Genomic DNA, 15,111 nt, shown 5'->3' on the forward strand with positions numbered 1-15,111 from the left:
ACAGCCTAGTCTAAAACTTTTCAAACTGTTGAGGTCAGACTAAGAAGTTTGTAATTGGGGGAACCACCCCTCCACTGCCATCCTCTAAATATGTGTAGTGCTGCATGTGGAGAAGTTCACATAGAACCTTGGACTGTTTTGTTCTTCAGTATGAATGCTATTTGATTACAAAAACATGGGTTCTGCGATGCAATTACCATCTCTAGCATAATCTTTCTTCATGATGGATCTGTTCCCTGACTCTTATGCAGGCTGTGTGATATCAGGACCTGGATCACAACACCCTTAGAGCTACCCTTCGGATACCATGTCTGGCTTCATTGTCTCTGGAATTCTCCTTAGGAGGCTTTCTTCTGGCCTGAAGTGTGAGATCCAGGAAAAGGTTTATCATCTCATTTGACTCATGTATGCTTGCAATGCTCTTTTGAGGTTGAGCTCCCTCCAGAGTTGCTTTAGCACAGTATTGTGTTGCCGTACGCCAGTTTGTTTGACTTATCTTCACTAAGATTCTTCTTTAAGAGCCATAGATTGTATCACCTTTTTAATTAACATACTGTTTCTAGTAGGTATTTGTCAGTCCAAAAAAGCCCAAGTTCTGAGTCCTTCGTAGCGTCTTGGTTTTGTAATTCCAGTTTGACAAAAGTCATTCTTTTTAACAACTTTTTTAATGTTGGGTTTGTTTTTTTTTTTTTCCAGTTAAGATGGATTACTTAATTTTTGCCTTTTAGATGTAACATTAATTAGTGATTGAGAAGAATGTTCTCAGCAGTTAGATTTAATATGAAAGTGTTAAACAATTATTAACTATGTCAACATGCTTTTATTTAAATAACTTTTCTGGAATAATGTAAAGAGGAAGGATAAATGTATTCAGATAGTGAAAACCAGAACATCATAATTGTTGTAATTTTTATTGAGTTTTGTTTGGAGATAAATTAAAAGGTAGTGTTTTAAATGTTTGAATATTGCATTGGAAGTGCTAGAACAGTTTCTCAAGATAGGATTTTAATAGTAGCTGATCTCATAAGTGATACGTCAACTACTGTATGCAGATGATGAGTAAAATAGTCAAAGTTCCTGAAGAGATTAGGTGGACAACTTCTGTTAAAATTGGTGAAACTCAAAATATCTGAGTTATTGGTAACCCAAATTAGGCAAATTCTAGTAGTTGTTCCATGTTAGGATTTTGAAGAGCAATTAAGTTAGGTTCTTTACCCTGATACTCTCATAAAAATCTAATCCTGGATATTTCAGGCTTTCAGAATGATTTTATTTTATTAATAGATAGAACAGATAAACAGCCTTGCTTCCTCAGCTGCAACATACACTCAAACTCTTAAAACACACCCAGTTTATGAGAGTGCATGTTGCAGTTGAGGAACAGATGTGGTCCTAATGGATACGCAGCCTCTGTTTACTAAAATGTGAAGCTCAATGCAAAATTGAAGTGGAAACTTTGTACAACAAACCGTGTTTTCTGGCATGAGTATATGAAAATGACAATTTCTTACCCACTGTAAAGGCAGATTACATAGTTGATGTTAACCTATGTACAAGGGATGAATGAACTTGCATGTAATTACAGTTTCAATAGATTCCTGCTCATTGTGTTTTCCCATGATTGCCTTTGAATCTGAGTGAATGTTTCTACAGTTCTGCCTCCTCCTCAGTCTTTTCTGGCTTGCATCTTCCTTCTTTACGCTTGCATTGAGCCATCAGTATTTTGGCTAAGCCATTTTATATATATATATTTACATACACATAGACACACATATATTTGCGGGTGTGTATATAAAAACATATATACATATACATATTTTTTAAAAATAATCGAGTTTAGCTCTCCCAAGCTTCTAGTAAGTTAGATCAGTGGATGCCATGAGTCACATATGAGAGTTACTGGGATTGTACAGGGGCTAGTGCCACAGTAATGCCATCTCAGTTTGGTTTAAACTGTTCTGGGAATGTGTGTACTGTAATAACAGTGAAGCTGAAGATGTGGCTTGTCACTCTTCCGGAAGCTTTTTGACTTCAGAGTTGATGACACACTTTCACTGTTTAACAGATCACTTTTGCTGTAAACTGAAGCTTCAAATCAACTGTAGGAAATCTCTTAAGTGTTTGGAATTCTGATATAACATTGATTGGAACATTGAGAACCAAATTATTTATTATGCCTGTACTTCTGATTATCTGTTTATCATTATTACATGCTTGACAGAATCACATGAACTTCATCTAAAGTAAATATTTAGAAGAATTGAAGTTAAGGATCAAATTTACAGTTTGTTCCTATGTGGTTAGTATAAGGCCAGATGTTAGATGGAGGCTCCCTGAATAGTGACAGCTGTCAGCTTTGGTAGGGCAAGGCTGCTTCTTGAGGACTATGTATCAAGAGTTTTAATGTTCAGATGCAATTACTAGAAGTAGTGAGTGGTTTCCTGCAGGTAGACAATCATATGTTTGTCTGCCTCAGGTTTTCTTCTGTATCTTTCTGGACCATCTGATTTGTCAAGAGTAGGAGTACTGGAGTAAATGAATAGTATCTGTGACCAAGCATGGCTTTCCCTAGATCTACACATGGTATTTTGTCTTAAAATTCAAACATCCTGCAAATCTTTGTTTGATAAAAGATGGCTTGTATGAAAGGCAGCGGAAGAGGAAGTTTTTCAATTGATTTCTGTGATGCATCAACGTGGTTCTCCTAGCACCTGTTGCACTGCATATGCTAAGCGGGCACTAACCATTCAACCTCAGTTCTAGCTTCCAGCCTGCAAGTGGCACTCTGGATACCCTTGCTCCTTCCCCTCTTGCCCCAATGTACCTGTAAGGGTAAGAATGTACTGTCATCTAAAATAAATTTCTTGCCAAGTAAGATGTTAAGAGGAGGAATCTTCAGGCAAATTTCAAAAGAGCGTGTAACTGCCACAAAAAAGTCTCGAACTGGTGGGAAGTACTGTGTATAAACAGTGACTTTAACTGTGCAATCAGCTGGTCCTGGAATTAAAAGTTGAAGTGAATTAATACTACTCCCAGCCATTTTGTAATACTTTTTGCCAATACCTGTGAGCATCAGTTAAATGCTTTGAATGGAAGGTTCAAAATGTGGCCTAGGAACTTAAATCTGACTCAATAGTCAGAACTTTCAGAAAGTACTTCAGTCTCAGAATCAACCAGGCTGGCCCTATACCCTACCAAATATGAAAATCAGGGTCGGGGCGGGGGGGGAGGCAGGAAGTAAAAGTTTACAGCAATGCATTAGAAAGTAACCAGTCATCATAGCCCTGAAACTATTGTTAGGATGCACATAGTTTTAGTATGTACTTGGCTTGGAGAAAAGCTTGTTTATGACCCTTTTTCATTGACTTTTAGACTTTTGCAGATGTAATATTGATTAAAAGGCAAAATGATGTTTGAATATTTGGCAAAGTAAACCAGTTCACTTTTGGGAATTGTGGAAGCCTACAGTCAGTCTGGCTGTTGGTACTTGATACTATGTTAACAGTTGTTAACATTGAGTACCAAACTTTTTTATTATTTTAATCTATTGCTGGGAGAGATTTTGAGCCTTTTAGCTTTGTTTTTACTTTTCAGGAAACTTGGAGTTCAAGCTTTGCTTTTTTGTTTTACTTGTTTTCAGTACTACAGTTTAGTTTTAATTGGGAGATCAGGCAAACAGCAATGTCAAAAGATGTAGGTAGAGGAAGGAAATTATTTTCTACTGTATAAATACTTCGCTTTGTACAATGTAAATTATTTTTCCTTTGTATTTTTTTTTGAAGTGGAATAATCTGGTAATCTGAATGTCTCATGAAACAGGTAGAAATTGCACATGTGATTGTCTGTTTTCCTAGCTGTTCAGGGAGGATAATATTTTACAATGTAGAATTGAAGGGAAACTTGAGCCTTAAAATCAGGGAAAAACTACTTTGTAATTTGTACAGCAGGAAAGTATATCCTAGGTGGCATCATTTTTTGAAAAAATTACATCTATGTTTTTGCATTTAAAAAAAAATGTGGCCTGTCTAGTGATTGTTTTCCCCCCAATGTTTATTTCTGGTTTGTTTTTTAAATGAAAGTAACTGATTGTGAATCACTTGATGAAAATTAGGTGTAATAAGAAGTTATATAGTAAGTAATCTTCCATTTTGAGACCTGGGTTCAAATGTAATTTCTATCACAAGTGAAAGTGAGTCTTATAATCTAATTTCTTTTGAAGCCAAGTCATTTAACTTGACATTGCTGCTGTCTTAAGAATGCAAAGTTAAAAATATTAGATTACGTTGTTTGAAGTGAATGTGTCTAGTGCCAGTTGCAACATACCTGGCTTTTCCTGTTCAGTCGTTTTAATAGGTACTAAAATTTTCAATTTCTAAAATGAGACTTTACCTGCAGTGATGGTTGTTCCTAGAAATAATGGTGTTAGATAGGCTTTTATGCATTTAGTTATTTAGTAAAAAACTTAAAAGGTTCCTTTGTTTCATTAGGAGTCCACATCTCCAGTTGTTTCACCACAGCAATCCCCACCAACCTCTCCACATACATGGAGGAAGCACAACCGCCATCCCAGCGGAGGGAATAATGAACGACCTCTTGCTGGACCTGGGCCTTTTTGGGCTCCATTTAGTGAAGCACAACCAGGTATAAATGTCTTCTGTTATGCTTCAGCTGTAACCCAAAGTTGTGGAATTCGTAAATATATTGAGTTAGTTTAGGGCAGTTTATCTTTGTATTTTCCAATCCTGGAAACTTTCTTGCAGATTCAAATGTTTGCGTTGATGGCAACACTGGAATCTGTGATCTCGCACATGGCAGATCCATTTCTTACTGTGGTATGGGAAATGCTTAAAGTTTGGAGGGAGGGAGAGTTTGAAAGTTTCCCAGTGGAAAATTTTCTAATACAAAACTGTCATCCTATTGAAATTGTGCAGGAACAGTCAGTATACCCAAAGACGTGGGAAGCTCAAGGGAAAGCAGCGGATAATGCATTGTTTGTTTGAATTATGTTTCTGGTAGATTAGATGAATTGTGAGAACAACTAATTCTCTTAACGTTTTATTATTTTCTTTAAAGTTTATGTAAACATAACTGAAGCTACTGTATCTCCAGTCTGTCAAGGTAGAGCCACTTGTTTCAGTACAGCTTTTCATTCTTTATTGTTCTTCATTTAACATGAAGACCCTCCCTGTTGTTGGATCACCGTGTTCAGATTTAAAAAGCTTTCCACCTTAATATGTCGTATTTCATAGAGTTCTGTTTTCTTTTCTGATATTCGATAGACAATTCTAATTCAGGCTCTGTTTTTCATGATACTGCTAAATAATATGTTGCATTTTGCAAGCTGTAGTTTCAGATTGAACTGTGGTTGATTGCTTTATTTCAGTTGTGATGTTCCAAAATTGATCTGTTACCTTTCAATCTGTCATCATTCTGAGGACCAGGGATTCTGTTGTTAGAATTGGTTGAATAAGGAAACAAAACATATTTTAGAAGTTAAATGAATTTTATACAGATGTTTATGCAAGTGTCATGAATGTTGTTTGCTAGTAAGTGCCAGTCGATTTAGAATAAAAAATAAATATTATTAGTCTGGTCATTACATGTATAATAATTTCTGTGGGTTTAGTCAGGGACTGTTTTTTCAGCAGTTTGACTGTTTTCTTGTGTAGTACAGCTGATTGGCTTTTCTTGCAAGCTGATATACAAGTTTGTCTGGTAGCTGATTTCTAACTTGTGAAGTTTTTCTGACTTACAAAGTCAAGGACTCCAGGAGAATGTGTAAACTGTTCCTACTGTTGAAGAGTTCAATATTGTCCTCTTACTAATAAAGTTATAATCCCATGTTAATATTTCAGTTTGGCAGTGCTTACCCTGTGATGGCTAATGGATAAATTTTTCAGTAGTTGTCTGAAAACATTTCTGAACTAGTTCAATCTTCATCAATTTTGTATTCCATACTGAAACATGTTCTTAGTGTGTTTAAAGTAATTTGGAGATACTGTTACAGAAGGATTGTCTGTTCTGTCAATGCTGAACATAGAGTGGATTTTCATATATTAATTTAACAAAAAATTGTCATGCTTATTCACTGTGGGTGATCCTTTGCGCTGCAGATGATTAATTATTCCTCTGAATTTCAGCTGTTGTAGACATTAGTCATTCTTTTTCCCCTCTCTTGAGCCTACTATTTAAGTACAGTATTTTGTATAACAGAAAAATGATGTTCTGCTCACATCTAGGTAAAACCAGATAAGCTGTTGTTTATTTTTCTTAAAATCAATGTTGCAAGCTCATCTTGATACTGATACAAGATGTTCTTGGAAAAACTGGGTAATTTGCCAGTACATTATATTTTTTTAGTAAGACTTATGGCAGGACTATGCCATTTCACTTGTGATCCAAGAAAAATAAGAACCCAGGTCTCTGCTTGTATTTCACATTATGTGAAACATTGTTTGAGGGTAATGGGGTTGTCAAGTAAAAGCATGGCACCTGAACTGTGAAAATGTTTCTGATGGATCTAATAATAAATAGCATGTTGTCTTAAACCACAAGGACAAAAATCAAAACTTTTTGTTGTTGTTTGGAGAAGGATATGTGTAAACAGGTTCTGAGTTATGCATAGTAAAGACACTTCATTGCATCATCATATTTCCACCGTGAACAAACTAAATAGTGCTTTCTGTATCCGATTCAGCCATATGATAATTATTAGATAATGACTCAGGTTTTTTTTTTTTAAATCTTGCACCTTATCTTGCATCAGAAGGTTTAAGCATAGCTTGTAGCTGTAGTTTTTAATTTCTAGAGGGAGAAAACCTGTTCTCATCTCAACAGAGCAAAATAATTTGGATTTTACAGATTTTTTTGCCACTGTATTGTCCAGTAATTCAGTTAGGATAGTGTTACTAATGCTTATATCTAGTCGGACTCTGAGGCACTGTCATGATTAAGTCAGTGTGCTTATACATATGAAATCAGAAGCCAAGGCTAGTTACCATCTTTCTTCCAGACTTTTTGTAAAGAGAGCCCTAAAGGGTACATGTATTTTACTTTAATATCAGGAATTAAAAGTTCGGTGACAGATGTTTATCACCAGTGTAGAATGAAGTTTATAGTCAGTTCAGGTGTCACCCTTAAATGTCAGAGTCAATTCTGTTCAAACCTGAGTCTCTCAAGTCTTCTAGATGGCTTTGATTTAACAGTTTAAGATGAAACTGTTCAAAAATAATGTTGTTGTATCTCAGTTCTGGATTGCATCTCTGATCTGGATCAGTTCCTATAGTTACAAGAGAAAAAACTACTTCATACTCCTACGTTTACCTTTTCCACTCATTTTGCACCACAGCTACAGTTGCCAGAAGGATGCTGTCTGTGACGAGCTTGGTAGAAAAACCCCTTCCCCGCTTCAAATGGTTGTTCAGTGGCATGTCAGCATACAGGCTAGAAATTTTTATTTTATTACCTTGTAGTCTGTTTGGACCAGAAGCAAAGCACAGCATTTATGTTGGTAGTATGCAAATAGTGATTTCAAACTGGTAAAAAAAATCTGAAGTCTTCTGTTCAGTCATAGGATACCTATTAGCTTTTTTTGGCATTACATCGAAGTTCTGTTTTGATGTCTGCATATACATGAGAACTTGCAGCCCTAAACCACAATTCTTTCTTTATCTCATGAGGAGAGATTTTGCTGCAGTTCATGAAATAAAGAACTGAAAACTTCATGGACAGAAGTGGAATGTGTTTACTGTACTAACAGTTCACTTGTGTCTTTAGAGTCCTGAGATATTTACTGTGCTTGCAGAGTACTGAATAGTCCTTTGTCATCAAGTTAATGCTGCAGTAACTCTTGATAATTTGCCTTGTTGCAAGTTAATGATTATTCTTATCTGGACATGATTATTAAGGAAGTGAAGAGCTCTACAGCATTTTATCTTATTGTCAAAATTGTACTCACCTTCTGGTTTTACTTCATCACAAATAGGTGATAAGATGAGCTCTTGCTAGTTTACAAAGTTAGTTGAAAATTTAGTTCTCTGTAACTAAACCCACATTTGTGTAGTTAATAAGAAGTATGAGCTACTCAGATGTTATCTAGATAGACTATTTCTTACATTTTTAGCTTAAAGTGAAGGGTTAACTTTTCTCCCCTGGGAAATGCAACCATTTTCCACAACTTATCAATGTGTTGGTAAGAGATTCAAGCTAGAGTAAAAGGATATAGAGCAGCCACAGGAATTCCACTTAAGTCTTCATACTAAACACAGTGCATTAGACTTCACCAGCAAGTTCAAGTGTGATAACTGGTCTTAGGCTTACTCTTTGTTCAAAGTCCTGTTAATGGTGGTCTCACTCATGGAAATGCAGAAACCATTGGAGCTTGTTTCTTCTTTGAGTTACGTATTGTAAGATTAAAAATACACTGAATGTCTTAGTCTTCTGTATGACCCAGTTTTCTTCCACCTTCCCTCTACTTCAGTGTTCAGTTTGGTTTTGTACTTAGAGAAGAAAGTGAGGGGTAACTGTCCCTAATTCAAATGTCAGATGTAGTTTTAATGATTGAGAATTGAGTTAGTGGCTGGTGGCAGTCCATGAATATGTGTGTAGATACATGTGTCCACAGTTACTATGAAAGTAATCTTTCTCCTGTGTTCTCCAACCTTCCCATTCTGTTTCCTAAAACGTTACATTGCAGAGTGAATAATAGGAACAGAAAGGCAAGACTATTCCTGTTAGGACTATTTGAACAAGGGAGAAAGGAAATGGTTCTTGTAATACTTGTAAAGTACTGGGAAGGTATGACAATTTGGGGCCACTGGCGTCTCCATCACTGTCAGAGAACTGCTTTGGAACAGATGCTGTGCTAAGTGGGGGGGGGGGGGGGTGTTACCAATTGAACTGTAGTAAGACAAGTTGTTGGGAGAAGTAAAGGCAGAGTAATTGTATGTAAGGTTAGTGGTAAAAATGTCAGTGCCTGAGGGGCAGAGGGGAGAGAACCATTGTGTCAGAAGTAAAATTAGAATGTAACATATCCACAGGAGAGCTGGGAAGGACTTGTCTGAATCTTACAGTCTGTTAGCTCTGTGCTGAGAGAGACCAAGTGGAGAAAGACTGAGCTTTTCTACACATTTCTTCTGAGTGTTTTAGAGTTAGGCCAGCTATTGAAGAATAACTCCAAGGCAAAAAGCATTGTAAAACTCATTGCTGTTATTCTCAGCAATTTTGGATAAAGTTGCTAGGAACTCCAGGCCACATCAGGAGCTTCCAGGAGTGGAGAACAAATTTGGGAACAAAAGGACTAAGTTATTAGTGGGTTTTTATACTAGTAAAACAAACTTAAAAACAAAAACAAACAAAACAACCAACAAAACAACAACTTTTCAATGTTGTATATTTGACTTATTTCCTCTTTCAAAAGATCTTTCTCCTCATAGAAATCTCCATTTTTATTCTATGTAGTGCAAGATTAAATGTGTTGTGCACAGTTATGGCTATTGTATGTAGGAGAAGAGCAATGATAAAGCAGTTCTAAGCATTTCTCTCATTACTTTCTCCTAGGAAAAAGTAATTTATGGAATGAAAGAGTAATTGCATACTGGCAGATATCAAATAGTGATTTTGTGTACTAACAATGTTTCTGTCACTTTACATGTTAGTCTCAGTGTGCCTCGCTGATTCTCAGATTTCCTTCACTCTGTTTACTGCAGATTGTTTACTAGTAGTGTCATCAGTCTCCAAGAACCTGAAACTGTTGATACTTTTCAGCTTTGTAAATAGATTACTCATATAGAAATGAACTTCTTATAGCGATATTTTTAGTCAGCATCTAGACAGTAAATTCTTGGGTTTTATCGCTTCAGTTTAGTGGCAGGTTTAAAATTATGACATTAGTGTCTTATTTCTTGTTTGTGGGTTGTGCAGAGGGCTTACAGAAACTCACAAGAAGTTGACCTGTCTTTAAAGAGGAAGTGTAGTTCTATATATGAAGCAGAAATTCCTATCTAAGTATGATTTTATTTAACATATATCAAGAGAAAAGCATTTAGTTGCGCAAGAAGAGTAGATTGAAGCAATCAGTTTCACAACTGCTGTTTGGATTTAAGAAGTTCCACATTTCTTCTAGGAGTCAAGGAGAAGAATGGAATCCTGGGATTCTTCTAGACTTGCTCTAGGTGGCTTGTTTTCCCTCTGGTTTGAGTTCCTTAAATTTTTAATTTGCAACTACAATTTAAGATAATTTTGAGGGTTTTGCACGTAGAGCAGTGGGTGACCAAATCTTATTATAGTTGCTTCATTGTTATTTTAATATTAAGACACTGAACATCGACAGTACTTCAGAAGTAGATTATAACAAGGCACTGGGTGAATCGCAATTAGTGTGTTCCAGATAGTTAATACATAGCAGATGTCAGCACTCTGTATGGATGCCTTTTATTATTCTTGGTCTGTTTTTAAGCAACTGACTTAGTCTAGAAATAATTTAGAAAAAAAAAATTATCTGTGTCAAAAAGCCTAATTCTTAAGAGGCACTTTCAAGGCTTTGTTCTTTGCAAACTAAGACCTAAAGAATAAGAGTTTAACAATAATGATAAAGTTGCAACTGTTGGGACAAGTCCAGAGGAGGACCATGAAGATGATCAAAGGACTGGAGCACCTCTCCTATGCGAACAGGCTGAGAGAGTTAGACTTGTTCAGCCTGGAGAAGAAAAGGCTCCAGGGAGACCTTATTGCAGCCTTCCAGTACCTAAAAGGTGACCTACAAGAAAGCTCAAGAGGCACTTTTTGGCAGGGTGTGTTGCAATAGGACAAAGGGTAATGGCTTTAAACTGAGAGTAGATTTAAATTAGATATCAGGAAGAAATTCTTCACCATGAGTGTGGTGAGGCACCGGAGCAGGCTGCCCAGAGAAGCTGTGGATGCCCCATCCGTGGGAGTGTTCATGGCCAGGTTGAATGGGGCTTTGAGCAACCTACTCTAGTGGAAGGTGTCCCTGCCCATGGCAGCGGGGTTGGAACTAGATGATCTCTGAGGTCCCTTCCAACCCAAACTGTTCTGAGATTCTGTGCTGATACCATATGCCACTTTTAAATAGCTGTTAGCCCAAACAAGTGTTTCTCATTTCAATTAACTTGAAATGTGGAGTATTAATTCATTCATTCAAAACTCATTAAATGCATAAAACCCAATTCAAATATTACACATGTTGCAATAACCTTGTTCCTCAACTCTGTCTCCTTAGTACAGATCTAAACTGACCTAATGTAACAATCTACAGGAGTGAGTTGTCAGAAGGTAAACTGTTACCTTGGTACAAGTTGGCATTTTCTTCACCATTCTACAACTGTATCTCTCTGCCAGGAGCATGTGGTTCAGGATTTCTATTTTTTTTTTTTTTTTTTTTTTTACTGCTTTCCATATCCATAGTTCTTACGCAGTTTTCAAGGTTGTCTTTTAAAAAGGAAATGTTTGTTCTACTTCCAGGCTCATCTGCTTCTAGTGATCCCATATGGTCTGGCCATTCACCACCACCCCATCAAGAAAATTGGGTCAGTTTTGCAGATACTCCACCAACCAGTGCTCTTTTAGCCATGCATCCTGCTTCTGTCCAGGTGTGACACTTTATTGGTATTTGATTTGCTTCATTCAAATTGATGTTGCAGTCCTTTTTTTTTTTTTCTTTTTTAGAATTTTCGTTACAGATGTTTACTGTCTATCTGTCCTGTAGTCTGTTCAGTGCTATTTACCCAACAGATACTTGTTTTATTGAGTTTACTTCATTTGGAATGACTAACTGAAAGCCACTAATTTAAAAAATGTCAACAATTATGACTTTAAAACATTTGTGTTTAGCTTTTTTGCATATGTGCCATACTTTTTTTTTTCCTGCTTACATACCTGCAGTCATTCCTGTCCATATGTATCTGTGCCAAAACACCCTGTCATTATCCTGTTGATGCAATCTACTGATAGTTTCCTGCAGTTTTTGAACTACTGCATGATTTAACTATGCTTTATTTTTTGAAGGCAAGAAGTTGAGAATTCCTAGAAGCATTTTAGGTAGATAATACTGAGGAAAAATATTTCATTTCAGGACCAGACAACAGTACGAACTGTAGCATCAGCTGCAACAACAAATGAAATTCGTAGGCAATCAAGTAGTTATGATGACCCCTGGAAAATAACTGATGAACAAAGGCAATATTATGTTAATCAGTTTAAAACCATTCAACCTGATCTAAATGGATTTATACCAGGTAAGTTACCCTTTAAAAATAGAACTGTGGGCACAGCGGTTCTGTTACAAAGGCTTTGTTGTGTACTTAGGTTTGCATACCATTTGGAAGAAAGTTCTGCATCTTACTCATAATGTTCTGGTAAATGCTAATGTAATTCAAGAAAGAGCTTGAAACCAATTTGCTTTTTTCCTTCATTTAACCCTAATAATTAGTACAATTTTTCCCAAAACTTTTGATAAGTAGCTTTTCTCCTTTACCATAAGTCTAAGCCTTCTAATGATTTAACTTGTATTAAAAACTATTGTTGTAATTTTTCAGGATCTGCAGCTAAAGAGTTTTTCACTAAGTCAAAACTCCCTATTCTTGAGCTTTCTCATATTTGGTAAGTGTTTTGGGATAATTATTTAGAAAGATGACAGCTATCTGGCAGTGATAATCTGCTGACTAGAACGTATTACAGAGTAAAATTTGAGTAGTACTCTACTGTGTTCGGCTCTATTCACATTTATGCCAATTTTACTTTAGTGGGCTTTAATGGATTTAGGCTGGCACTACTTATAAGGCATTTTGAGATTTTGAAGAAATTCCAAACACTTCAGAATAAGAAGTAATCCATATGAGGTTTTTATTGTTCAAGATGCATTTCTATTTAATTCGTTCCTTATCTATACTTATTTAAGTCTAAGTAAGTTTAAATGAAATGTACAGATGCAAGTGTTTTTAAATACACTTAGTGGGACTTGATGACAAATATAGCTTTGACTTGGTGCAAAGCTTGTATTTCACTGTGTTCTGGAATTTGTACTGCCTTCTTGCATGCTATCATTAAATGACTTGCCTTGGCATGTTTGATCTTTCAGTGTAATGATTTCTTATTCAGGTATTTTCCCATTTAAAATAAATCACGGTGTCTCAACCAGCACTATTGTTATTTTAGTATACTTTGCCAAAACTCCGAGACCAATAATATTGTGTAGTACTGTATTAAATTAGTTAAAAAACAGGTGAGATAAAAGTAGGTTTAAGTGATTGTTAAGTTCTAAGAAATGTTATTAATGAAGGCTCATCTTGTTTGAAGAGTAAACACGTAATTCTAATATGAAGTATTTAGTAGGGTAAAATGAACTATAAACCGTGTTCTTTCATCTTCTAAGTAGCACAACAGAAGGATTTTAGAACTCTTTTAGAAGTAAAATAAACTTGAGAAAGTCTATTTATACTAAGTTTTCCTTTTTAGGGAACTGTCAGATTTTGATAAAGATGGTGCACTGACATTGGACGAGTTCTGTGCTGCATTTCATCTGGTGGTTGCTAGGAAGAATGGGTATGATTTGCCAGAAAAGTTGCCTGAAAGTTTAATGCCCAAACTGATTGATTTGGAAGACTCGACAGGTAAGACATGCTTCAACAAGATTTCACAGTTTTAGAATTATGATATAGTTGTTACACTATATCAGCAGATATTTATAGGTTTCTATGGGCATAGCCCATTAGTAGGAACTAAAGCGATGTGCAGTTTTTAGAAATTTTTTTATCAGTAGTCAGAGCTAATCTGAGCACACATGAATTTCTGTTATTTAGGAACAGTAGACATATTGACTATTACATTTGGAAATAATACCTGTGCGCTCTAAACATTAAGGAAAACAAAATTGTCACAGTATGAATTCTATTAATGATCAGCTGCTGTATTCCATATTTCCAATCCAGCTATACTTCAGACTTGATTTCAAATGACTATGCTTTCTGTTCACCCTCATTTCTGAAAATACAGCTTGGTTTTCTACATTTTGAAGGTACTTAGAAAATATTCCCGGATTCAATGCTATAAGTAGGACTATGCAGTTTAAAAGTACAAGATCAGTAGGACAGATTGTTTTTTCTTAATTATACTCCTGACTTGACATCAGGGTTTATCCCCCATCGCTTTGTCACCTTGTCTTTCTGTGCATAGTCCTTTACCTTTGAGTGCTCCTAGATAAACCATTGAATGTATGAATTCTGCTTGTTAATATGTGCCAAAAAGCCAGTCCCATAACTGAAAAGCAAACTAGTGTAAAAGTGATGTTTAAAAACAGGATGTTTGCAACCATCTTCTAATTTTATTTTAAAACAGATAAAGGAAACTGAATATTTTAAAACTGCTTTAGATTAATTTTAACAAGTGGTCTTTGCTTGTAAAGTCAGGTTGTACTCTGGGTGCACACGTAACTATGATTTCCTAGAATTTTTTTCTTTTACTTTTTAAATTTCTTTTTACTTTCGTCTGACAATTACTGATGTGTTCTTAAACTTAATACTGTGACTCTTACTACCTCTGCTTTAACAATTAAACCATTTTTTGTGGGAGTAGCTTGGCTCCTCAGAGAAGCTTTCCAACAGCAATCAGCTGCAACCGAAGTGTTTTCAGGATGAGTAAGCATTTTGCTATGACAAAGACATTCATAAGAAATAGCTACAATCAATTAGGTGAATACCTAGCAAGTGTCTAAAGCGAACTCATTCTTTCTATGTTTGTGTTAAGGTAATGGCCAAGCAAAAATTTTGATAGGAAATGGAGAAATATTTATTTGTATAAACCATTTTCATTAAAAAAACCACCAACAACTGTATCTGTACCTGATCTTCTACTGCCTTTATTTGTAGTAGATTTCAAGGTTTTATGACTTAACTGAAGTTGTCTGGAAACTTTATATATTGGACATGAAACCAAAAAGTGTTGTGTATGTTTATTTTTCTTATTTTACAGGCAACTTTGTTTGAGGAGTAATCGAAGGGAATTTGTTTCTCATCTCTCTTCATTTTTTTTTGTTTGTATTTGCACTGATATACTGGGTTTGCTTTAACCTTTCATATAAGGAAGTGTTTTATTCTG

General features: G+C 35.7%; 1 protein-coding gene across 9 annotated transcripts in view; it reads left to right on the forward strand.

Annotated features, from left to right (window-relative positions):
* Positions 1–15,111, forward strand: part of REPS1 (RALBP1 associated Eps domain containing 1) — a 66,436-nt gene that overhangs the window by 26,023 nt on the left and 25,302 nt on the right. For 8 of the 9 annotated variants that reach the window (XM_065834293.2, XM_071806482.1, XM_065834294.2 and 5 more), the window contains exons 4-8: positions 4,488–4,641; positions 11,482–11,609; positions 12,092–12,254; positions 12,555–12,618; positions 13,474–13,628. In XM_065834293.2, coding sequence (XP_065690365.1) covers positions 4,488–4,641; positions 11,482–11,609; positions 12,092–12,254; positions 12,555–12,618; positions 13,474–13,628 — 664 coding nt within the window. Of the gene's footprint in view, positions 1–251; positions 383–4,487; positions 4,642–11,481; positions 11,610–12,091; positions 12,255–12,554; positions 12,619–13,473; positions 13,629–15,111 lie in introns of all 9 variants that reach the window. The other variant, XM_071806485.1, reaches the window with a different exon arrangement.

The sequence above is a fragment of the Patagioenas fasciata genome, chromosome 3 (assembly GCF_037038585.1).
Source record: "Patagioenas fasciata isolate bPatFas1 chromosome 3, bPatFas1.hap1, whole genome shotgun sequence".
NCBI classification, from domain to species: Eukaryota; Metazoa; Chordata; class Aves; order Columbiformes; family Columbidae; genus Patagioenas; species Patagioenas fasciata.